General features: G+C 43.0%; 1 protein-coding gene across 1 annotated transcript in view; it reads right to left on the bottom strand.

Annotated features, from left to right (window-relative positions):
* The window catches only part of LOC135218836 (cyclin-G-associated kinase-like), a gene marked incomplete in the record, with an annotated part of 495,799 nt that extends 473,612 nt beyond the window's left edge, over positions 1–22,187 (bottom strand). Inside the window, 1 exon segment of the mRNA XM_064255283.1 lies at positions 21,977–22,187. Within this exon segment, the coding sequence (XP_064111353.1) occupies positions 21,977–22,106 (130 nt within the window).
* Between the last annotated feature and the right edge of the window lie 3,726 nt (positions 22,188–25,913).

The raw sequence follows: 25,913 nt of genomic DNA, 5'->3' as shown, positions 1-25,913 counted from the left end.
TGTGACTAGACCATATGACCATACTTCTGCGGCACCGAAGCTAAAACCACCACCTGACCTAACCTATCAAAGTTAGTTCCAAACTTCTAGGCTAAATGAAAAGGAACGCGCCTCAAGCGACCACCCTTCAAAGTTAAAAGCACACCTATCCCTTTCTATAGGATAGGATTTGTGTTGCTTCCTGCACCCATATATATCTACGGATATGTATGGTCCTAGCGACTTACGGATCTGAAATGTCGTCTTCATCCCTCGGGAGTGTGAAGCGAACACTAACGCTCGATGTGAGAAACACCAGAGTTCTTTTCGGGAAGTGTGAAGCGGGAAACCAGAAGTTAATTGCTTCGCTAAAGCGTGGCACTCGGATATACTGGAGTGTCTGCTCTTTGAAATCTTCCGCCGCTCATCCTCTTGATCATTCATTTTGAAAAATCTCAAATCTTTATGCAAACTCATGAATGACTCTTGAACTCCTTGCTATAATGCAGGGTGTTCTTGGACATGACCAATCTGGTCTTTTTTGCGGACACAGCATTGTCGGGAGTGTGAAGCGACCAGTTGCTTCGTAAAGCGTTGCCTCAGGATGTTACTGATGTCATGCTCGTTGAAAAATGCTTCAGGCCGCCCCCCTCTACCTCTTGAGCAAATTGATATTAAGAAAAAATCTCATCTTTATGACACATAATGATGAGACCTCTTAAAAGAACTCCTTGGGTATGATGCCAGGGTGTTCTTGGACATGAACCATTCCTTGGCCTTTTTACGGAACACCGCTTGTCCGTTGACCTTGACTTTCTTTAGTTTTATCAAGATAAAACTTGAGAGACCCTACAGGGTACAGGACTCTCTAATGCCCTTGCCCAATAATTTGTGCCATACCCTTGTCTCCAAGCCTTCGGGTCAAGGGTTAGACAGGTTTTTCCGTTCTTATCAGAACGGAAGGCTTAGAGGACAGACCGGGGCATTATGTCCTTTAAAGCCAAAACCTCTGATGATGGCTAAAACCTCACTAACCCTCCTTGCCGTGTCTAGCGGTTAGAATATTAGCCTTTCTGGTCACGTGTATTAAGTTCGCAGAAAGGATAGGTTCGAAATGCTTTTGGCATCAGAAACTCAGACTACGTCTAAGTTCCATGCCGGAACCTTTGATCCAGAGAATTTCAAGATCTCCACAGACCTCAAAGATCGTGAAGCTTTGTTGTTTGACAGAACCGAATCTCTGAGCCTAGAGCCGGTCAACAACATATTTGCATATTTCCACAATGTTAGGACTTCTATCTTATCTCATACTTCATAACGGAAAGATGAACCATAACGAAATTCACAGAGGTCGAGGTGGAGGAACAGTCATTTGTTCCTTCACTATCTCCAGAAACTGGCCCCCTCCGATTGAAAACTGAAAATAGGCAGTGCAGCACTGCTTTGTCTTGGCCAAGAGACTGCTAATAATCTTGAAGATCTTATCGCTTCTCGATAGTCTGAACGCCTTCAGACTCAGAGAGGAGAGATATTAGATACTTCACTAAGTGACGATGTTAGATTACACCGATTCTCTCGGGAAGGGTCTTTGGACAATTCTCTGAATTACCTGACCTCTGTGAATCCAACCCTCTTAGAGGCCAACATGTGGCGACTAAAGCTAATCCTCTAGGATCATGAATAAGGGAACAACTTAAGAGGAAGCTCCTTCGTCTTCAATTACGAAAAACTTAACGAAAGGACGCCCTCAGTCTCTCCTCACTTTCGACATACTTCTAAGTGAGGATTACTCAGACGTCAGTAGTTGTTGCCTTCGATCGAGAAGACCCGCACGGACGTGCACTAGTTTAACGAACCTCTTGAGGATCGTTACGTTCCGTGCCCAAGCCCATAACCAATTCTCTCTTCTCGAGCTATGAGAGAGCTGAGAAATTATCCGAGATGATTTGGGCCACTCGATCCAAACTCACCCTTCGAGGAACTGGAGAGCGACCAATTTGGCTTCCAATTCTTTCAGACAATGCATGCCAGAAAACATCTGTTTGGATGTCTGGCACCCTCTCGCTATCACCCGAGGTGACCTCAAGCCGTTGAGAGAAAATTAGAATTACAAGATCTTTGATGTTATTCCAATTTCTTCGTGAGGAAAATTTGTAGAGGTCTGAATTGCTGATTCAGGGAAAACAAGCTTCTTCCAGCGAGGAAATGGTCCCCAGCAAACTCATCCATTCCCTCACTCAGCCTGCTTCCTTCCTTCCCTAAATAAGGCTGCACTTTGCATAAGCAGGAGAGCAATATTATAGTGCTATGCCGCGGTAGATTCGTACCGAATGTTACCGTGCAGTAAAACCGCACCTAACAAGTATAAGAGATATCTTGTTGAAATTTTTCTAAGTAAACGGCAGGTATGATCATTCAAGATTACTAGAAATTTCCTCAACCCGAGGCTAAAATCCATGATTGTAGGGCAGAGAGACGGTTTATTCAGCCATTCCCGCAAGGGAGAGAGACGTAACCAACCGCGCATGACACCGAGCTAGCCGGTACTGCGTAGATCCACAGTAACAGCAGCCTTGATCATCGTCTCGCACTATGCCTGAGTTTGCCAGCTACTCCTTTTACGAAGGGATAGGTATGATTATCGAGCAAAAGGAAACTCTCAAGCAGGCATATTTAAACGAAACAAAATTCGCTAAATACAGAAGCGAGTTGGTGTTGCAGTTCAATTAGAATACTTCTCGTCTAAGTCGCAATCCGTAGAATACTAGGATATGCGCCTACCCCTCGGACAATTCAACTGCTTAGTAGAATCATGTCGCGAGGTTAGTAAACGTAGTATATTTATTAGTATTCTGAACAACGATCTCCATCCCTAAATTCTTTCCTTCAAGAAAACAAAAATAAGATTGGAGATCGACCACCTTCGATCTCTATCAAAAGAGTGAAGGAGAAGTCTTCCTCGAAGGAAAGCTTCAATGGTGAACAGAATACTATCTGCCTGAGTTGCCAGCTACTCCCTTTACGAAGGAATAGGTATGATATTATCGAGCAAAAGGAAACTCTCAAGCAGGCCTATTTAAACGAAACAGATTCGCTAAATACAGAAGCTGAGTTGGTGTTGTCGTAACAATACCTGAAGAGTTGTTCTTAACTCCGAAAACTCTTGGAAGGTTGAAGGAGTGTCAAATAAATACATTAGAACAACAGTTCTTTCGGCTTCTATCCGCAGAGGTAAATACGATATGCGTATATGACTTGACCCATGCGTTAGCAAAATGACGCAAAGATAAACTACGTAAGTATTGTATAATTTGAATATCGAATTCTCTTACTACCTCTTTCTTACTTACGAGGAGAAGAAAGAAAGGAAAACGACTGTCCACGTCCTAATGAACGAGACTATTAAAAGAACTCCTTGACTCTTTGCCAGACTCTTTTCCAAGAAACGGGAGTATATTCGAATAGAGATCATCAAGAGAGAACCGAGGATCGAAAAAGACCGTTCATGTTCTTATGATATTGGACAAAAGACTTCCTGGATAGTCTACAAGTCTTTCTCTTAACCCCGGATGAGCCTCTGAAATGAATGAGAGCTCTTCTGAAATTTGTTAATGAGTTTATCCGCTTGAAACGATAAAAACGTTAAAATCTATGTCAATGAGAACTACCCCCATTTATGATGTCCCCGGGGCTTCCCCCACTTAAACTGACAATGGGGACAAACGTCCTGACTGACAAAACTATTAGCACTTTGCTAATAGGGGAAAACCCTTTAACATGACCGAAAGTCACTCAGGAATCCGAGTATATAATCTTCCCGATTCTCAAAGAAATCGATGAAGAGGAAAGAGGGATCGAAGAAAAAATTCGGGTATGTCTCTCCGCTAACTCCGAATCCTTTTAAAAATTTCTGTAAAGAAATGTCCTCAACAGCAATAAGATGCCTTCAACAAGTCTTTTCTCTCTCAAAGCGTCCTGCCGAGCTTCCACCGAAGCGTCCTGGCGAATGTCCACAAAAGCGTCCTGCTGAGCGTCCTCAAAAGCGTGCTGGAAAGCGTCCTGCTGAGCGTCCTCAAAAGCGTCCTCATAAGCGTCCTGCTGAGCGTCCTCAAAAGCGTCCTGCTGAGCGTCCTGCCGAGCGTCCTCAAAAGCGTCCTGCTTAGCGTCCTGGAAAGCGTCCTCAACAAAACGTCCTGCTTAGCTACGAGCGTGTCTGAGCAGAGAACACCAAGTCTTCTGAACGACGTTTCAGAGAGGAACTCGTTGAGCGCCTTGATGCATGCAAGGCCCGCCAAGAGGCGTCCTGGCGAGAGACCTTGCCAACATCTCAATGTTATGACGAACCGCGTTGTGCGTATGACATTGAATATTTTTAAGGGACGTCCTCATGCGAGTCTCCATGGAGAGCCGCACGCTGCTCCTGAAGAGTGTGAACACTAAAGGAAGACGTATGGCTTTCGTCTTCCGCAAGGTGCTTGCCGAGCGTCCTGGAGAATGTCTCTACTTATAGGACGTCGAGCACCTCCAAAAGCTTCCTCACGTCTAAATTGCCCTTCTTATGCCGACCAGAGACATAAGTTGTTTGACTGTGCAAAGCAGCTTGCCGGCCGTCAAACTTATCAGCTTGCTTTTTCGAAGTAAAGCGAACGTTACATAACGTATACGGAGCGCCATGAGGAGAGGAGACGAATACTGAGTTGCTCCTCCCAAAGGTGGAATCAAGAATGTCCTTGATTACCAATTCTTTTGGATGCTAGCTTGAGGTTGAAACAGCTCGAAACTTCATGAGCGTTCACTCATGCATGAGGCTTCATCAAATCACTCTTCTGGCAAGATGAATGAAACCTCCTTAATAATGTATGATTATACATGACGGTTCATATATGACGTTCACTCGTAGGAGGCTCAAATCACTCTTCTGGCAAGATAATGAGCCTCCTTAATAATATAATTGATGTATACATGAGCGTCACGGTCAAATCAGGAAGGCTCAAATCACTTGCAGGAGCTCAATCACTCTTCTGGCAAGATGAATGAGCCTCCTTAAATGTACCCATTAGAAAAGAGCCAAAGTGCATTCTTCTGAAAAGGGAAAATGTGGTCTCTTTACTCTTTCATCCTCTCGTGACGAGAGAGAGGACGTGAAGCGTCCTCTTCTCTAAAGCTTCTTTAGGGGGCGCGAGTCCTTCCGAGAACTCCAACCCCTGTGTGGGGAGGACGCCTCGGAGGACGAGAAGCAATCCTTCAAGATTCGTGCACGTGCACGATCTTTAGCAGCCTGGGAAGCGTCAACAGGTTTCTGCCGAAGGGACGCCAGATCGGTGGGAAGCCCCCGTAACCCTCTTGCGGCTTTCGACATGCCCTCTCCCTGAGTCATGGGAGTCCGCAGAGGTCCAGGCCTAGAGGCATTAGGGGCCGATCTGACGCCCCCTCCACAACACAGGGGCACTACACTTCACAACACTAATTGGAGAGCGAGCACTTTAGTCTAAGATTACTTGATGTAATCCTCTAGCAGACACTTCTTCTAGGCCCGTAAGCCATACCACAGGGTTAGGCCAAAATAAAATCTACAGGAGGTTTAGAAGGTTCATTATTTCTAACTTCTGTTTACTGTGGAGGAAAACTCCTGATCTAACACACTAAAATGCGTAAATGAATCCTCCTTCTTCCGTAATCAGTCACACATTACACTAATTACCTTATGCAAAGAAAACATGTAAACGTCATATATACTAAGCGAGTGTCTACCGAAAGTTCCGGTAGCCTCACCTTACCATGCAGACAACAAGTCTGAAACTAGGCTAACTAGCTTCAGACCTCAAATGCAATGAAAAAATTTACGATAGCGTATGCCTAGCCACAAATCCAAGTTAATAATCGAAAGAATAATTAGGATACTTAAGTGGCTAATGAAGTTTCAAAATCCTAGGCGGAGGTCTGTAAAATGATATTGTTATGATACAATAAAGTTTGTTCATACTTACCTGGCAGATATATATATAGCTGTATTTTCTGAAGTCCGACAGAATTTTAAAACTTCCTCCGACACACGCAGTGGTCGGCCAGGTGGTTAGTACCCATTCCCGCCGCTGGGAGGCGGGTATCAGGAACCATTCCCATTTTCTATTCATAATTTTTATTTCCACTGTCCCCTGAGGGAGGTGGGTGGGTACTTGATTATATATATCTGCCAGGTAAGTATGAACAAACTTTATTGTATCATAACAATATCATTTTGTTCATGAAACTTACCTGTCAGATATATATATAGCTGAATCCCACCTTTGGAGGTGGGAAGGGACAGAATAGAAGGATTTTGGGAAACATGCATGCAGATGATTTACATCTTGGTTCCACCTGTTAGCATAGCTGGCTTCGTGGTTACTGCCACGTAAGTCTGCTTGTGCTACTAGAGTTGCCAGCGAGGTAGAGACCTATATAGCTGGTGCACTCCAGATGATCTGTCAACAGGGGCGAGACCACGACGTGACTAGACCATATTGACCATACCATTGAGGGCTAAGAAGTAAAATAAAATATATATATATATAAATATATATCATCCCACCTGACCAACCTAGCCAAAGTTAAGGTGTGTTAACTAAGGCTTAAGAGTTAAGAAGTCGCCGTTGTCGGCGACTCAACAACTAAATTAAGAGCTCTTCCTAACCATTTTCTACAGGATAGGATGAGTGGTACTTCTTGCCCCCAAGATTGTGTCTGCAGACACGTATGGCCCTAGCGAGCAGCAGATCTCATATGCCATCTTCACATCTCGCAGGGAGTGTGAAGTGAACACAGAGTTGCTTCGCTAAAACATGGTACTCAGGATGTTGCTGAGTGCCATGCTCTGTTGAAATGCTCCGAGGCCGCGCCCTCACCTCGTGAGCATTCAGATAAAAGATTTCAAACTCTTTATGCAAACACAATGAAGGAGCATTTTTGAAAGAACTCCTTAACACTAAAGCCGGGCTGTTCTTCGATATGGGGCAAGTCTGGTCTTTTTCGGAACACTGCAGATTGCCCGATTGACTTTCAACTTTCTTGAGTTTTATGTAGATAAAACTTGAGAGACCCGACAGGGCACAGGACTCTCTCTGGCTCCTGCCCACTAACTTGTGCCATCCTTGCTTCCAAGCTCCTGGCCCAAGGACAAAACGGGTTACCATTCTTAGGCCACAACGGAAGGGTTAGAGAGCACACCGCCTTGTGTTCTCTAAAGCCAAAACTTGTGACGATGGCTTAAAATCTCACTAACCCTCTTTGTCGTATCTAGGGTGGTTAGAAGAAGGCCTTCCTGATCACATGCAAGAAGTTAACAGGTAGGAGAGGTTCGAATGCTTTGACATCAAGAACTTCAGACTACGTCTAAGTTCCATATTGAAAGCTTCGATCTGGACATGCACAGTCAGTCCGTCTGTACTAAAGTCAGGTGACCGACCAGTTGACCAGTCAGACGAATCAAGGACAGCAAGGCTGTACCTGAGACCATAAGGCACTATTCTTCGCTGAAGGATGAGTGCCTGGACTGCCTGGGCGATTCAATCTAAGAAAACCTTGGGGTGTATCAACGCAACCCAACATCGTCAGCGAATCAACTCCTGACTCGAGCTTCTGGTGCCAGGAGAAAAGGAGCGAGGAGCAAAAAGGCGATTCAGTCCCGAAGGAAGAATGCCTGACAGTCCAACCTGGTCTCATGTTACACGATCATCGGGGTGTATAAAACGCAACCGACTTCGTCAACAAGAAACTCAGGGCTACTATATGTCGCCTGATCTCGCACGAGTGTCTGACTCCGAGAAAACAGGTGAGACAAAAAGTAGATGGTGAGCGAGGTTCGAGATTCCCACAGAACTCAAAGATCGTGAAGGGCTTTGTTGTTTGACAGACGCAAATCTCTGAGCCCAAAGGCCGTCAACAACATATTTGCGTATTCTTTAATAGTTGTGACTGCCAGCTTATCCCATTCCTCAGACGGAAATGGAAGACGGTAATCTTATTCCTGTCAACATCTCGATAGTCAGAGCGGAGAGGTTATAGGTACCTTTCGAGTTAGAGTAGACCGACTCTCTCGGAAAAGGTTCCCTTGAAAGTGAACTAGGAAGTATGAATCCAGGATCCTGAAGGCCAACATGGGGCGATCAGCGTCATTGTCGCTCCCTGTGACGTCATAAATCCTCTTACATTTCCTAAGCGATTGAAAAAAGGGAAAAGAGACTAAATCCATCCCCGTTCAATATCATAGGATGGCGTTTAATGTACCGATCCCGGATTAAGAATAAGGGAGCAGAGAAGAAGAAGCCTCTTCGTCCTCAACATATCGAAGAGAAGAATGAAAGGGCGTCCCTAAAGTCTCCACAACTCTCAACTTACTTCTAAAGAAAGATTCCACTCGGAAGTCAATAGTTGCTGCCGTCGATCGAGACGATTCGTACGGACTTTCGCAATCCGGTAACGAACCTCTAGAGGATCCTTACATTCTACGCTGTTGTTATAATAGGCTTTCTCGTAAACTCGAACAGGGACCGAGAGAAGATACTTCTTAAGATATGAGAGAGCTGTGGAATATCAGAGTTGATCTGACCACTGTTCCCAAACTCGTTACGAGGACTGGAGGGACTACCGAATCGCTTTTACTTCATTCAGATTAAGATCCAGGACATCTGAAACCCTATCCAGATGTCCGGCACCTTCTTTCTATCACCTCAGGTGATAAACGCACTAGAGATGCAGAATCATTCCTAGATCTTGAATAATATTTCAGTTTTCCCGGTAGGAAAAACTGTGGTCTGAATTGCAGTCCATTCGGGGAAACAAACTTCTTCAGGAAGGAAATGGTCCCCAGCAAGCTCATCCATTCCCTCCCGAGTATGCTTACTTCCCTAATAAGGCTGCGCTTTGCCTAAGCAGGAGAGCATATAAAGTGCAATGTTGCGGTAGACTCGTAGTTCTATACCGTGCGGTAAACGAGCACCGAAAGGATTAAGAGATAACTCTGTTGAACATAGTAAGGCAAAACGAATGCAACGTTTATTCATTCACGTAAGAAATCCCCTCAATCCTTAGGCTAAAGTCCGTGATTGTAGGGCAGAGTTACAGTTAGTCAGTCAATCCCGCAGGAGAGACGTAACCGCCAGCACAGAGATACGGTTAGTCAGTCAATCCCGCAGGAGAGAGAGACGTAACCTACGGCGCATGACAGCGCCCGATCTGTTACTGGCTCGGTTGGACTGGAAGACAGACACAGCGTGACAGCAGCAGCCAGCAGCTTACGAACGTCGTCTCTTAACTTTATGTCTGGGTTGCCGAGCTACCCTATTCTACGAAGAAATAGGTCCGTTATTTTTTTTTTTTTTTTTGAGCCGAAAGACTCTCAAGCTGGTATATTTAAGCGAAACAGAAAACGCTAAATATATAGATGCGTTTGTGTCGTCAGAACACTACCATACAACGGTAAAAGATAAATCGGAAACTCCTGGAAGGCTGCAGGGAGTAACGATTAAATGTCCTTAAAATAGACAATAGACCTCTCGGTTGCCATCCGAAGAGGTAACTACAGCAAGCGTATATGACTTGAACCAACCAGAAGTAAAATAACGCAAGGCAAAATATGAAATTATATCACAATAAAGTTTGTTCATACTTACCTGGCAGGACATATATATATCTGAATTCGGAAATACAGCTACATACATATCTGACAGGCAAGTTTCATGAACAAAAAAACTTAAGAGAATCGAAGCAGTCAGCTCAAGCTTCTTATGTTACTGGACATAAGCGTTCATTGACGTAGTCTACAAGTCTATTTCTTGTACGAGTGCTGCGAATGACGAATGAGAGCTCTTCCGAATCTTGTCAATAAGAGCTTATTCGCTTACGCAATATCAAGTTAATGAGATGTTTGTCAATGAGAACTACCCATTTACGGGACAAAAGAGATATTTTGGTCATGAGGGGATACCCACTTACTTGACAAAACGAAAGTATTATGTGTCAATGGGGGAAAGTCACTGAATTGACAACGTAATCCAGGGATCAAGCATTTAATTTTTTGCGATTCCCGTCTCAAACGAGGGAAGGGGCAAGAATCCTGTTAAGAGACTGGGGCTTACGCAGGTAGAACGACGATGTTCAATTCGGCAGCGTAGTCCCGACTAGAAACTAACAAAATCTATCATCTGAAAAACCCTTTCAGATGGGCTAAAAGCTTGCAAAATTATCCTGGGAAGAGAAGCAACTCTCCAACCAGCTTCCTCTCCCGTATCACAACTAATGCCTGCTAAAGCTTAAAATTTATTGGCAGTATGGCAAAAAGGAAGTCCTGTCTTGCGCTTTCCTGAAGAGCGTCCTTTTGATGAGTGCCTTTGCAAGAAATCCCACTGAACGTTGCCGAGAGTCCTGACGTGCAGGACATCGAGCCTTACTAACCCGTAACTGCCTTATCGCAAAGTCTTGACTGCGGTAGTGGCAACTTAAAATTTATTGGCCGAATGGCAAAGGTTGCGGTAGAGCAAACGAGATCTTCCCTTGAGCTTTCCTTAACTCCATCCCCTACCTGCGAAAAGCATATTAATTGACAGAGACCTCTTGAATTCACGAAACCCGATGTCTTGCTGGGTTTCGAAGAAGAAGTTGTCTGTTCACTTTAACTTCCTCCGAAGCACTGCCTACTTCACATTCTTTGCAGGTGAGGTAGAAGGTATCACCGGAGGTAGAGGTAAACATTCTTTAGGCCCATATCTGAAACAAGAGCTTGAAGAGTTCAACAGAAACGTTCAGCCAGGCGACACACCTGGCGTGCGCTGGTGCACGCTCGGCGTCCACTGGCGCGCGCTCGGCGTCCCCTGGGAACGCGCTCGGCGTCCCCACTGGAACGCGCTCGGCGTCCACTGGAGCGCGTCGGCGTCCACTGGAGCGCGTTCGGCTCCATGGACGCGTCGGCGTCCCTGGCGCTCACTTGGCGTGCACCCGCGCTGCGCCTGGAGTCCATCCGAGCGTCCCGGGCGTCCGCTCTCAAAAGCTCCTGCTACTATGACTTCTTTTACGTATTTTCTCGGTGGAAAGACGGACACGAGTTCAGGCGACGTTCGCCTTCTTACTTCTCACTGAAACGCATAACGAGAGAGAGAGAGAGGACGTGAAGCGTCCTCTTCTATAAAGCTTCTATTTAGAGGGCGCGAGTCCTTCCGAAAGCTCCAACCCCTGCATGGGGAGGACGCTTCGGAGGACGAGAAGCAATCTTCAGGATTCGTGCACGCGCACCGCACTTTGGCAGTCTGGGGATTTTCATCAGAAACTGCCGAAGGCACGCCAGATCGTGGGGGTTCCTTGTAACCCTCCTTAGGCTTTCGACATGCTCCGTCCCCGGGTCCTGGGAGTCAAGCAGAGGTCCCGGCCTAGAGGCGAAACGAGGCCGATCTGACGCACCCTCCACTACACAAGGGTATCACTGCACTTCTGCACTTCACTTTTACTCTCTAAAGCAAGCACTTTCGATTCTAAGATACGATCGAAAGAGTATCAGAGAAAGGTAATTTCCTCTACAGACACTGCTTAGGGCCCGAAGGCAACACTGCAGGGTTAGGAGTAACAATTACAGAAGTAGCACTTCACAGGCAATGAAGGAGAGCGGAGCACCTCTCGTAGACATATTCATAGCCCGTAGGCCATACTACAGGTTAGGCAAAATAAAGTCTACAGAAGGTTAGCAGGTTCACTACCCTGACTTTTGTTACTGATTAATTGCGTACATACGAATCATACGTCTTCCTTACGGAATTAAGACATGTTTTACTGATTAATTGCGTACATACGAATCATACGTCTTCCTTACGGAATAGACAAAGTCTCACACTCCTTACATGACAAATCTCAACAAAGAAGCAAGACCCATACCCCTCGTGCATACCAAGTGCGGATCTACCGAAGCTTTCGGTAGCCACACCCTATCTTTGCAGACAACCCCAGTCTGAAACTAGCCTAACTAGATTCAGATATTTTATGCAAAAATGAATCAAATTCAAATCAATTTAAGATAGCGTATGCCTAGCCACAAATCCCACAAATCCAAGTAAATAAATCAAAAGACAATTAGGATACTTAGCGGCAATGAAGTTTCCAAAATCCTAAGACGGAGGTACTGAAAACAGGTGTTTTCAGCACCAGCGACAGAAAAATTATGAATAGAAAATGGGAATGGTTCCTGATACCCGCCTCCCAGCGGCGGGAATGGGTACTAACCACCTGGCCGACCACTGCGTGTGTCGGAAGTTTTTTAAATTCTGTCGGACTTCAGAAAATACAGCTATATATATATCTGACAGGTAAGTTTCATGAACAAACAGTTGTTTACCGACCGGCGACAGAAAAAAATATGAATAGAAAACTGGGAATAGTTCCTGATATCCGCCTCCCAGCGGCGGGAATGATTACTACCACCTGGCCGCCCACTGCGTGTGCCGCGAATTTTTAAATTCTGTCGGACTTCAGAAAATACAGCTATATATATATCTGTCAGGTAAGTTTCATGAACAAAGTAGGACTTAAGGAACAAACTGCACTATGATCCTTGAACCCAATGTGCTTGCTTATGACTTGAATTTCGCTAACCCTCTTCACCGTCGCCAGAGCGGTTAGGAAAATGGTCTTCTTAGTAAGATTCCTAAGCGAGGCTAAATGGAGCGGTTCAAATTGACTCGACATGAGAACTTAAGTACCACGTCTAAGTTCCACAATGGTACTTTCGGTTGGAGAACTTTCACAGTCTCAAATGATCTAATGAGATCATGAATGTCTCTATCATTCGCTAAGTCGAGTCCTCTATGCCTGAAGACCACAGAAAGCACGCTTCTGTAGCCTTTAATCGTGGGAACGGCTAGTTTTCGCTTCTTTCCTAAGGTGAAGAAGGAAATCTGCTATCTGGCTCACAGAGGTGAGGTGGAGGAATGCCCTTCTTTCTGCACCAACTTCTAAAGACAGCCCACTTGATTGGTAAACTGCGATTGAGGAGGGCCTCCTTGCGGTGGCAATCGCCGTTGCCACAGGTCTTGAAAAACCCCTCGCTCTGGCCAACTTCTTTGATAGTCTGAACGCAGTCAGACTCAGAGCGGGGAGGTTTTTGTGGTACCTCTCGAAGTGGGGCTGTCTAAGTAGATCTTTCCTTAGGGGCAGAGTCCTTGGAAAGTCTACCAGGAAGGACATCACCTCCGTGAACCAGTCGACCGCTGGCCAGAAGGGGGCGATGAGGGTCATCCTCGCTCCTTCTGATGCAGCGAACTTCCTCATCACTTCCCCGAGGATTTTGAATGGGGGAAAAGCGTAAATGTCTAGTCCCGACCAATTCCACAGTAGGGCGTCTACTGCCACTGCTCCCGGGTCCAGAACTGGGGAGCAATACAGCGGAAGTCTCTTCGTTCGGGAAGTTGCGAAAACGTCCACGAGGACGTCCCCACAGCTTCCATAGCGCCTGGCATACTTCCTGATGAAGGGTCCATTCCGTCGGCAGAAGCTGTCCTTGCCGACTGAGAAGGTCCGCTCGCACGTTTTCCACGCCTGACACAAATCTTGTCAGAATCGTGACGTTTTGCGACTTCGCCCAAATCAGGATATTCTTCGCGATGGCGAACAGAGAAGGAGAGTGAGTTCCCCCCTGTTTTCCTGAGGTATGCCAAGGCTGTGGTGTTGTCCGAGTTTATCTGAAACCACTTTGTTGGAGACTTCCTCTTGGAAGAACGTTAGAGCAAGGTAAACCGCTGAAAGTTCTTTTAGATTGATGTGCCAGGACACCTTGTTCCCCTCTCCAGGTGCCTGACACTTCTCTCCCTCCCAGTGTTGCTCCCCAACCCAAACCCGTGGAGGACGCGTCAGAGAACAACACTAGTCGGGGTTCCGAAGCTTGAGCGAAAGTCCTTCCGCAAGCTTCTTTGGATCCAACCACCATTGAGGTGCTTTTTCACTTCTTCCGTCAAAAACAAGACCTCTTCTAGATCCTGTTTGCGTGACCAATTGCTTGAGAGGAAGAACTGAAGTGGTCGGAGGTGCAACCTTCCCAGAGAAACAAACTTCTCCAGTGAGGAAATGGTCCCCTGCAGACTCATCCATTCCCTCACCGAGAATGTTTCCTTCCCTAGAAAGGCTGACACTTTGTCTAGGCATAGAATTGTCGCCCCTGGGACGGAAAAGCCCGAAAAGCCACTGAGTCCATCTGAATCCCCAGATAGACTAAGGATTGAGAAGGAGTCAGATGCGACTTTTCGAGATTCACCAGAATCCCAGGGACCTCGCTAACGACAGTCGTGTGAAGGTCCTTCAGACACCGGTCTTGCGATGAGGCTCGAATAAGCCAGTCGTCTAGGTAGAGAGAGATCCTTATTTCCGCAAGATGGAGCCACCTCGCAACGTTCTTCATAAGAACGGTGAACACCATCGGCGCCGTGCTGAGACCGAAGCAGAGTGCCCTGAATTGGAAAACCTTCCCTTTCAGGACAAACCGCAGGTATTTTCTTGATCGGGATGGATGGGGACGTGAAAGTATGCGTCTCCTGAAGGTCTAAAGAGACCATCCAATCCCCCGGTCTTAAGGCTGCAAGCACGGATTGAGGTGTCTCCATCTTTGAACTTCTGCGTGGTAACGAAGCGATTTAGACTGCTGACATCCAGAACGGGGCGCCACCCCCTGACTGCTTTGGCACTAGGAACAGACGGTTGTAAAACCCCGGAGAACTCCGGTCGAAGACCTGTTCCACCGCCTGCTTCTCGATCATTTGATCTAGTAGATCGTGAAGCACTTTCTGCTTTTCTCCCTGATACGAAGGAGACAAATCCTTTGGTGTCGAAGACAGCGGGGGTAACTTCAGGAAAGGAATTCTGTACCCCTTCTTGACGATGTCCAGAGACCAAGCGTCGGCACCTCTCTCTTCCCATGCTCTCGCGAAATGTAGAAGTCTGGCTCCTACCGGTGGCTGAAGGACTTCCCTCTCACTTCTTGCTCTTGGAAGGAGCGGGAGTCTTGCCTCTGAAAGAGCCTCTTCCTCGAGGGCTGGCTTCGAGGAAGAAGCAGATCGAAAGGGCTTCGATTTCTTCAAAGCAGAGGACCCAGAAGACGAAGTAGTTGTAGGCTCCTAGAAAGACTGTGCCAGAAGGTCTTGGGTTGCTTTCTCCTGGAGACTGGCAGCTATGTCCTTTACCATAGACTGGGGGAAGAGATGTTCTGAGAAAGGAGCGAAAAGAAGATCCGCTTTTTGCGCTGGCGAGACCGACTTTGCAGTAAAATTGCAAAAAAGTGCTCTCTTCTTAAGCAGTCCCGTGCTGAAGTGAGCAGCCAATTCCTCAGAACCATCCCTGACGGCCTTGTCCATGCAAGACAATACACTGGACAGCTCCCCCAGACTGATGGAATCAGAACTCCTGGACCTGGCATCCAAAACTCCTAGCACCAGTCAAGAAATTAAAGACCATCTAGTGTCCTGAAGAGGCCTTTAAGGTGAAAGTCTAACTCACTATGCGTCCAAGAGACCTTAGAGGAAGACAGAAAAGATCTTCTGGCGGCATCCACAATACTACCAGTCCTCCTTGAGCTGAGGCTGGAAGCTTAACTCCGACGTTTTCTCCCGTCTCATACCACATACCAGCTTTGCCACAAAGTCTTGAAGGTGGTAAAGCGAAAGAAGTCTTGCCTGAAGCTTTCCTCTTTTCCATCCAATCATGGACCTTTCGAAAAGCTTGCTTCGTAGAAAGCGACTTCTTCATTTTCACAAAGCCCGAGATCTTAGTAGCTTTGGATGACGAAAACTGAGAGGGAGGAGTACGTGGAGCTTCAGGTTGGAAAGTGTCTGCAAAGACTGACTGTAGCAAACGAGTCAAAACCTTGTAGTCCGTCGAAACTGGAGCCAACTGCTGTTCTTCGTCCACTTCGACGAAAGCGTCACTAATTTCCTCTTCAGCACACTGGCGAAGTCGGAGGAAGTAAGGAAGAGTCACGAGCTTTCTCAAAAGAGAAAGAGCGGTCGAACAGGAAGAGTTCCCGCTTCCGCTTGCACTTGCGGAGGTGGGTAAACTGACGTCCGTAGGGGGCGCGCTTGGCGTCCGAAGCCAATCTACGTGGCGCCGACTGAAGCGCGCTCGACAGCAACAGGTGTACATCTGGCATCCACTGGCGCGCGCTGAGCGTCCACTGGCGCGCGCCGAGCGTCCCACTAAAACGCACTGAGCGTCCACTGGGGCTCGCTTACCTTGCACCGAATCACGCTCGGCGTCCACTAAAGCGCGCTTGACTTTCACAGAAGCGCGCTCGGCATCTAAAGAAACGCGCTTCTTATCAACAAGTTTCGTAGCAGCGGAAACAACCGCTTCACGAGAGCGAGAAACGAATTTCTCGCCTCCTCTAGAAAGTTGCTGGGGAGCAGAACGAACTCTAGAGGGAGACTCAAACGACGGAGAGAGAGACGAGCCAGGAGAGGGAGAGGAGAAACGCCTCGACCTCTTCACAGGAAGATTGTCATCCTTCTTACGGCGACGTGGAACAGTCTCTCTCGAAGAAAAAACATCTCGAAGTTGCTGCTGAAGAGACTGGAGAATCTTGCTTGTAGGTGAAGCCTCCTTTTCTGGGGAGGGGCTGATCCTGTGAGCAGGCGAGGGGACGCCTTCTTCCTACTCCCAGGAACCGCCACTTCACGCACCTTAGAGCGACTGCGGCGCTCGAAAGAAACATCTAGGAAAGACTCCGCCTCCGAATAATCCTTACGCTTCTTCTGCGGAGGAAAAGCAGCAAACGCACTATCAGGCGACGAGCAAAGTTCCGGAGAACAACTTGGACGTGAAGCGTCCCGAACGCGAGCCGTCCTTTTCAGCGGACGTGATGCGGTATGAGAGCTCCACCCCTTGCGCGGGGAGGAAGCTTCAGAAGAAGAAAAGCACTCCTTGAGAAGACGTGCACGCGCACGCTCCTTGGAAGTCTGGGTAGGTTCGTCAGAAGCTGCCGAAGGCACGCCAGATCGGTGGGGGTTCCTCGTAACCCTCCTTCGACTTCGACATACTCTCTCCCCGTAACCTGGGAGTCAAGCAGAGGTCTAGGTCTAGAGGCGGAATGAGGCCGATCTGACGCACCCTCCACTACACAAGGGGCACTTTCACTGCACTTCTCTTCACTTTTGCTCTCCAGAGCTAACACTTTTGATTCTAAGTTACGAATCGATTCAAGAATTAGCGATAAAGTATTACCTTCTACCGACACTGCTTCAGGGGCCGGAGGCAACACTACAGGGGTAGGAGCATAATCTACAGAAGGAGGGTTAGCAGGAGAATCATTAAAATCTTTGCCTACCTGAAAACACAAACCTCCTGGAGGAAGACCTCCTTAACCTATCTCGCTCAAGTTTCTTAAGATAGGTTTCATACGCCTTCCACTCAGACTCTGTTAATCTTTCACACTCCTTACAACGACTTTCAAACGTACATTCATTCCTCCTCGTGCAAACCTTACAAACAGAATGTGGGTCTACTGAAGCTTTCAGTAGCCTACCTCTACATTCGGACATAGAACAAAATCTAGCGCTAGCAGAACTAGACCCTGACATCTTGATCAAAGAAAAATCAATACCAAATTCAAATCAATCCTAAGTCAACGTGTGCCAAGCCACCGATCCAATTCAGATACCAAAGAAAAAACCAAAAGGGATACTCAAGTAGCTAGTAAGTTTCCAAAATCTGGACGGAGGTGCTGCAAACAGATGTTTTCAGCACCGGCGACAGAAAAATTATGAATAGAAAATGGGAATGGTTCCTGATACCCGCCTCCCAGCGGCGGGAATGGGTACTAACCACCTGACTCCCACTGTGTGTGTCGTAAGTGTTTAAATTTCTGTCGGATTGGGAAAAATACAGCTATATATATATCTGACAGGTAAGTTTCATGAACAAAATGAATTATCAATTCTGGATAAAAACTACTACTAAGAACACAACTCATATTCTGTTATTAATGTCCAGTCAAAACCTAGCAGTAGAGAAATTTATGTGACTACTGGCATACCCAACAATACACTACTGTATGTACACATTACTTTTACTTGTGATATGTGTAATCTAAAGGGGTTAGGCAAAATGAAAAATGAAAAAATTACTTATATTTTTAATGGAGTACATGACCGCAAAAGATCTCCAAACCTACACTTCCAAAAGGGTAGTGTACAAAGTAGTTTGATGGTATCAAGCATTTTTGCATTTAACTCTTAAAACTTTGTTAGGTCATAATTGGTTTATGGGATGGTAAAGTCCCCTAATCAGGTAAGGGGAGGCATTAAAGATCTTATGTAGGTGGGAGGAGAGGGGGAGGAGACAAACCCTAAGTCATATAGGAAATTGCATCCTAAGCAAGGCTGAGTTTCAATGTAGCCTTTTCACTTGTCACAAAGTAACAAAAAAAGTGTACTTAACATGGGTGTAGTGTTTACCCTTACCACTAGATGGAACCACTATTTACCAAAACTTTACACTCCTGTTTCTTCATTTAAAAAAAGAAAAAAAAAGAATGATTAGGCTCCAGGATCCTTGTGTTACAGCAAGTTTACTATTTTAGGTGGTGCCTATGCTGAAGAACAGCAACTTAAGAAAGGTCATTACCTATTGAGAACAGATTGACAGATATGTAGCTACTAGTGTCCAGTAACGCTATAACTCTAACCTACCACAGAGATAAGACATTTGACTGTTGTGTCCAGTAACTGCTGTGACTGTGTGCTATTTGCTTGATGAAATGGACATGTGTTGAAAATATTCTCTCTCCTTGACAATATGCTACAGTACTTTTATTACTTTTATATATATATAATATATATATATAATATATATATATATATATATATATATATATATATATATATATATATATACATATATAATCAAAGCCCTCTACTATACATATTTATAGTCAAGTGAGTATGTTCTTCAAAATAGTTCGTATTTATCACCTGGTTTACTTCATCAGTGACAACTACTATAGTTGAACCAACGAAGTCAATCAATAAAAGGGCTCCCAATCATCTTACGCTACTGACATGTTTACGTTTCTTTAAGGTAACTCGTGGATTGTGGTACCCTTTCTTTCGAATTTGACCTGTTATAATCCTCTGTGGTATTTCCTGGTTTTCTTGGCCTTAAATTAGCTTTGTTTAAAATATATAAAAATTTCTTTTCTAAGCTTTAAGTTATTATCATATATGAAGGTATGTGACCAGAAATTAAATCAGTTTAAATATTAAATAATTCAAGTTAACACACGATCTTCCATAATTTTGTTATGCTTTTTCTCATAATCCATATCTTCATTAATTGTAAGGCTAACTGGTGTTTTTTTAATAATATATAAAGTTTTTTTTTTTTTTTTTTTATATTTTACATATCTGCAAAGTTTGTCACCATTATAAAGCACAGGGGTCCATCCTTGAATGAAACGGATTGACCCAGAGATACTGAACCAAAGCCATAATTGTTTTCTCACCATCTCCTTAGGGTTAAACATAAATTTGGCAACACGTGAGGAAAGCGTAGTCATATTTTCTTAATATTTTTATATGTTATTTCTAGCAATATACTAATTATAATACTACCCTCAATTATTATCACAGGTTTCCCAAATAAATTCTTCTTTTAAAGAATCATAAGTTAGTCTCTATTTGCCGCTTCAATAAACAAGGAATAACTCTCCCTATATCCTCTTTTGACCAATTACACTACATGGACTATACAAGCAGACTGTATATTTCATCACTGCTTCACTTACACTTTGAGTTTGTTTCACATTTGCATTTGGTGCTTTTTTTTTTTTTTTATCGGTACATAAACTTCAATTTCCTACTGTGGTCCATTATTGTTAAAAATGGATGGTTTGTCTTCTCAGAGCCTTTACTTAGCAAGTTTACAATGTGAAGTTGATAGGTCATTTAACGATACTTTCGTGAACTGAAGCATCTAGAAATCTCAGAAATTATTGTTACTACTCTTACTAAGAGAATCTGACAAATTTTTAATGTCCTACAAGCAAAAATTAAATGAAACCTTATTCAATTAAAAATTAATTCCATCACTAGTGTCTATGTGTATGTCAAAGTTGTCACCATAAAATACTGAAGCCATGAAATACATGACCAAAGTGGAACTTGAACTTTTTACCTGTCAAGAGTAAGGCAAAAGTTAAGTTTATGAAAGGTTAGGAAGAGCTGTAGATATTGTATTCTAGTAGCCTAAGTCTTTAAGTTTTTGACCCAAGAGAGTAGCAGCTTTCCGAGCTACCCCATCCCCATTATGATAAGATTATATTCTGGGTGAGGATGTCCAGCCCTGTAATATCTACATAAATTACCTATACTATGGTCTTGTTACTCAAATAATAATAATCTAGGTTATATGCGAGGCCAGAAGCTAACACATACCTGTGAAGAACATGAGTTGCCTAGGGGAAAAAACTGGTAATATACCCTAAACAATGGAAAAATCTGTGCATTATGTTTTTTTATGAAATCAACTTGTCATAAAATTATCAATTCATGAAGTAACCAGTTACATAAAAAAAAAAAAAAAAAAAAAAACACTTGTTATATTCTAAACATGGAAAAGACTGTGCATTATGTTTTTTTAATGAAGCAACTTGTCATATATTCATCAATTGTCACCACTTACTTTCATCCCTAAGAAATTAATTTATCATCCATTAACATGATAATGTTCAATCATTTACTGGAATATCATTCTAAGTCATAGGGTAGTAGCCTTGCTATGTGATATCTATTCTATGGCTAACCTGGCTAATACACAGACAAATTCTAGGATCCTGAATTTATATGAAAATATCACCACAAAGTGAGCATATCCTTTTAGCAGTCATACAACTGGTTGAACAAAAACAGATGGGAGTTTTCTGTGGTTAATGGTAACTGTCATAATTACAGGTATGGTAGATGATAGCATATTAGCTTAAACAAATACATGAACAAACAACTGTTAGAAATATGAAACGATATGCAAGTAAACACAGGCTAGTCTTCAAAAGAATTTAGGTATGCATCATACCAAAAGGCCTATCTTGATAACTGTACATTTGCAGGCAAAGAAAATTAAATTCTTCTGAGTAGGCAATGTGTCATGCCTATGTCAGTTCTGAATTAAAGTGATACATTATTGTAATAAGCATGATAGTGGAATGGGATTGGATATAGAGTTAAGCAAGCACTGGGATCTATGAGATCATTCAGTGCTGGAAAGGAAACTGAGGTTAGGTAGGTTTGAAAGGTGTAGCAGGAGCAAAACCTCGCAGTTACATTATGAAATAATTGCTAGGAGAAGGTGGATAGCTAACAAGATGGAAGAAAGATATGAATGGAGGTACAGTAAAACGAATGAAAAGGGTTGCAGCTAGGGGCCAAAGGGATGCTGCAAAGAACCTATAGTAATGCCTACAGTGTAGCCTATTCCGTGTGGTGCACTGATGGCACTACCTCCCTACAGGGACATGATACCTAGCCTAGGTAGGTACTACCTACCTAGTAGGTATCAAAACTAACATGACATTGGTGTGATGATGATTTCGATGAGTCACATCCCTTAACATTCCAGAAGCTAGGTACCTAGTATGATGAAATCTACCTAGCATGAGCTCCGTTAAAACCCTGGGATCTTTGGCTACAAAGTACAGCCTTTATATAAGATAATAGGTAATAAAATTAAATTAATCAGGAAGGGATAAGAATTCACCATCATAGTACCTCGAGTAGCTAGGTACTGTAGGTAGCCTAGTTTAGTACCTAGCTAGTCAAGGCTATGATACGCCCGAATGAGTAACCCAATTACCAGTCCATATCGAGGTTTAGCCATCAAACCAATCAATATGAATAGTCTTTGTCATCATTCCATTCATTAGAGGCTACGAGCATGTAAATTTCACTGAAAGTAAATTCAAAATCTCAAATAACTTTCTAAAATATTTTCAGAATGAGTCGCCTACCCTCAGCTATGACTTTCTTGATCTTCAACTTGATCCCATTCACTTCGACTTCCTGGCCGACAAAATTATTGTCTGATGTTGTTCCATTGGCTCCTAAATAGCCGAATGCACTTTTGAATAGATCGGCCATGTCTATTTAAAATTGCTGGAGCCTACATGACACTTGCTAAACAGCTGAGCATAACAATAAATGACGTGACCTTTATCGCAACAACCTTGTAAATCGGAGATTCATAGATCCCCAACTCCTTCCGTTTACTTATGGAGCAGCAGAGGTGGTGTGTAATTGCTAGACTAAGTTTGCAATTGTCGAATAAATTTCTGTCAGTTTTATATTATAGGGATCTCACAGAAGCCTTTATATGGTCCTTCAGGCTAGCCCCTTTGTTTTTATCAGAGTTTATAGCATTTAATGTGATATATGGCTCAAGGAGAGTTCTTTAACCGTTTTAAGTTTTTCATTATCATACAGAACATAACTTGTTTTGTATATTTTTTCAAATTTTTAGTAGGTAGTCACTGAAACTTTTCGAATGGGAGTGTGGTTACAGTTTGCAACTGTTATCTTGGATCTGGTATCTTTAACTTTGGGGTCTTTATAATTGGCACACTACTTGAAGCCCTCGAGGTAGTGTTCATTGCAATATAGGCTACACGGGCCTTTTGTGTAGCACTGCGTTGCTTGAGCATTCGACCTTGACCACAAATGGGACACATCAGTACTCAAGTACTGTACATCTGTTTTGCCCTGTCCGAATTTCTTGCATTTGCGCGTTACAACCTTTTCTGAATTAAGTGAAATTAGGTGCTAATAATTCATTTCGTATTCCAGCGTTGCTTCTTATCTGTGATAAGCATTTCAAGACACAGGTTTGGGCTTTTAGTGTGCGATTGCAATACATAGGTACTGTCGGCCAAAAAACTCGTGCAGAGTTTCATAATTTTTCGTTCACTTGCCTGACGCACGATTCATGCCTTATTTATCGATTTTTCTTTCCAAAGATGGAAGAAATCGTATGTAATGACGTTAAAAAACAGTCACTGATATTTGTTTAGAACATTACGTTTATGTTATTGTGTAATACTATTTTCCATATAGCAAAATTGACGTGAACGAAACGAAGTGATAAAAACGTCATATCACAACCATAGATATACATACCAAATAGATAGGAGACACCTATCACTAGTAGTATCGCATAATCATAGACCTTAAATTATCATTTCAATATTAAGTGAAGGTAGTTGAACTATCCATTTGTTAATTAAATTTTACAGTAAACATTGGAATCTCACAAAATGCTATCAAATTTAAAAACAAAAAGAAAAAAATAACGATATCCTAACAGTGTGTAACCAAGCGACCTCACTCTATTGCTTTTGATGTTATGTGCACGGGAATCTAATGTCAATGTGTCATTTATTGGTTTCTAAGAAACGTCCCTTGATGAGCGAGAGACAATTATTGCACTGCATTCGGTGCAAGTTGCTGTTGGAGAGATATCAAGAAAGCTTAATAAACCGGAGAGAATCATGCCTAGATGAATCAATTGTTTTAAAGAACGGCAAAATTTAGAACATGGGCCTAGAGGTGGAACACCTCAAAGCACCACAAGAGAGCAAGACAATACAGTGTAAACGTTGCTGAGCAACATTCATTTGTGAATTTTAAATTCTAGTGCATCGTTACGACATTGCTGAACCAGGAATCATGACTACTCTATGCTTGACTGGTGTCTGATGAATACTTTAGATGGAGGAAGAGATTTTTAAATCTCCACTTGAAATCTTTGATAGGTTTTCTAATGAATAAGTCTAATGAATAAGCAAACGTAATCTTTGATGGATGAAGAGATTCAGTTTAGGCTTACTCTTTTTGTTTTGTTTTTTATATCGGTGGCCAGTGAATACCACAGATAGGGAGGGAAACAGTTTCTATGATGCATGTATTTTTTTTTCTTCAAAAGCTAAGCATACTTTTATTGGGAGATACTTTATCAACATCGGCCTAATCCCTCCATCACTCCTATACGCCACCTCCGCTCTCTTCTACATCTCGGGCGACTCGAGCCGACCCCTCACTACGAACTCCATGGCTTGAAAGCATCAGTAATGATAACGGTTATTTTGAAATTCCCCGCACCGACAACGGCGCCTTAAAATGCATGTTTATAAAATATTTTCTATTCAAAGACTTTATCTTTCATTCCCCAAAATATGTGCATACACTCGTGTTACACCCTGTAGCCGTCAAAGAGCAACCCTTGATTAAAGCAGTCTTGAAAAAAAATAAAAATAAAAACATGAAATAGACTTAAACGAGAACGTCACCTTTCATATTTCTTATCCTTTCAGCTACTTATAATATGCTTATGGTAGTAGGTCGAGGTATATCATGTGAAACTAATTTGAACATTAATTTCTAGGTTAGAAGAAATGAATAACTACGGAAAGATCAACCTAAGAAAGCTTTAATGAAAGTAAGCCTTTCTTAATGTATTCGTCAGTTTTGACTCCCACAGCTTTCCAACGTGTCCAAATGAAACAGGGTGATATGCAAGGATTCGATAAAAAATAAGACTGAATTATATTCGTTTGATTTTTTTTTTTTTTTTTTGATAGCTAGGTCTGAGTTAATTATGTTAAGCAATTATGAAAAGGATACGAAGAAAGGCGAGCATTGCTAATAAAACAAGAATAACCAGGAATAATTAAATAAAGCAGATTAAATATATATATATATATATATATATTATATATATATATATATATATATATATATATATATATATATATATATATATATATATTACGTATCCGAGAGAGTATACTGCTCAAAATAGACCTAGGCTAATCATGTGTGCAAAATCAGAAGTCCAATTTAGGCCCACTAAATATTATGTCATGCAAAATATTTTATTGATCAAAGGGCAAAATTAGTTTAATTAAACATCGTTTTCAAAGAATGTTAACGACTGGATGTATTGTTTATCGGCTGTAGGAGACGAAATGACAACATCCCAGTGCAGTACGATACGTTGAGTCAAGACTCGACCGGCAGCAAAGTCAACGTCAAAATGCTTCGGTATGCTGTCACGAAGCTAGAGTTGAGGATAAAATTAGAAATCGTGGACCCATTGGTATATATTTTCCTTACTTTGTAAAATAATTATCTTTAATACGTTGAATAAATCTACTCTATTGTTATGTAATTTATTTCAAGTATAGCACCTTTGAAAGGAATGTTATTTATTGTTAAGCAAATAATCTGGCACCTGCATATGGCAATATTTCCATAACGAACAATGAATTAAGAACTACGCCAATTCTCGTTGGCCGTCTGTACAGCAATTTTTTCACAGTTAGATCTTTGTGTCAGGGATTCTGTCAATATAGTACAGTAATTATTATTATCTTTATATCTGATACATTTGCTATGATACTGTTAGATAAAAGCATTCTTCTCGTTTACCAGCAGTAATCTTGGTATGGGTTTCTTGCTTTGCCCAATGAGAACTTATTTTTTTCATTAAAGTTGACGATTCTCTCTCTCTCTCTCTCTCTCTCTCTCTCTCTCTCTCTGTTTGTGTGTGCGTGTGTGTCAACGTTGTGACCCATACGGGGTTTGTAGTTATAATGGACTAAGGAAAGGTTCCAAAGGAATGGTTGAGAGGTATGGTTGTTCCAGTGTAAAAAAGTAAATGTGACAGAAAAGTATATATTAGTTTTACCACCCCAGGAGCTGATTAACAGCTCTCCAAGGGCTGGCCCGAAGGATTAGATATTTTTACGTGGCTAGGAACCAATTGGTCACCTAGCAACGGGACCTACAGCTTATTGTGGAATCCGAACCACACTTATTCGAGAAATGAATTTATATCCCCAGAAATAAATTCCTCTGATTCCGCGTTGGCCGAGCCAGGATTCGAATTTCGGA

This window comes from Macrobrachium nipponense, chromosome 1, assembly GCF_015104395.2.
Source record: "Macrobrachium nipponense isolate FS-2020 chromosome 1, ASM1510439v2, whole genome shotgun sequence".
Taxonomy (NCBI): Eukaryota; Metazoa; Arthropoda; class Malacostraca; order Decapoda; family Palaemonidae; genus Macrobrachium; species Macrobrachium nipponense.
Note: the sequence above shows the minus strand (reverse complement) of the source record. Positions and strands in the feature narration are given on the sequence as shown.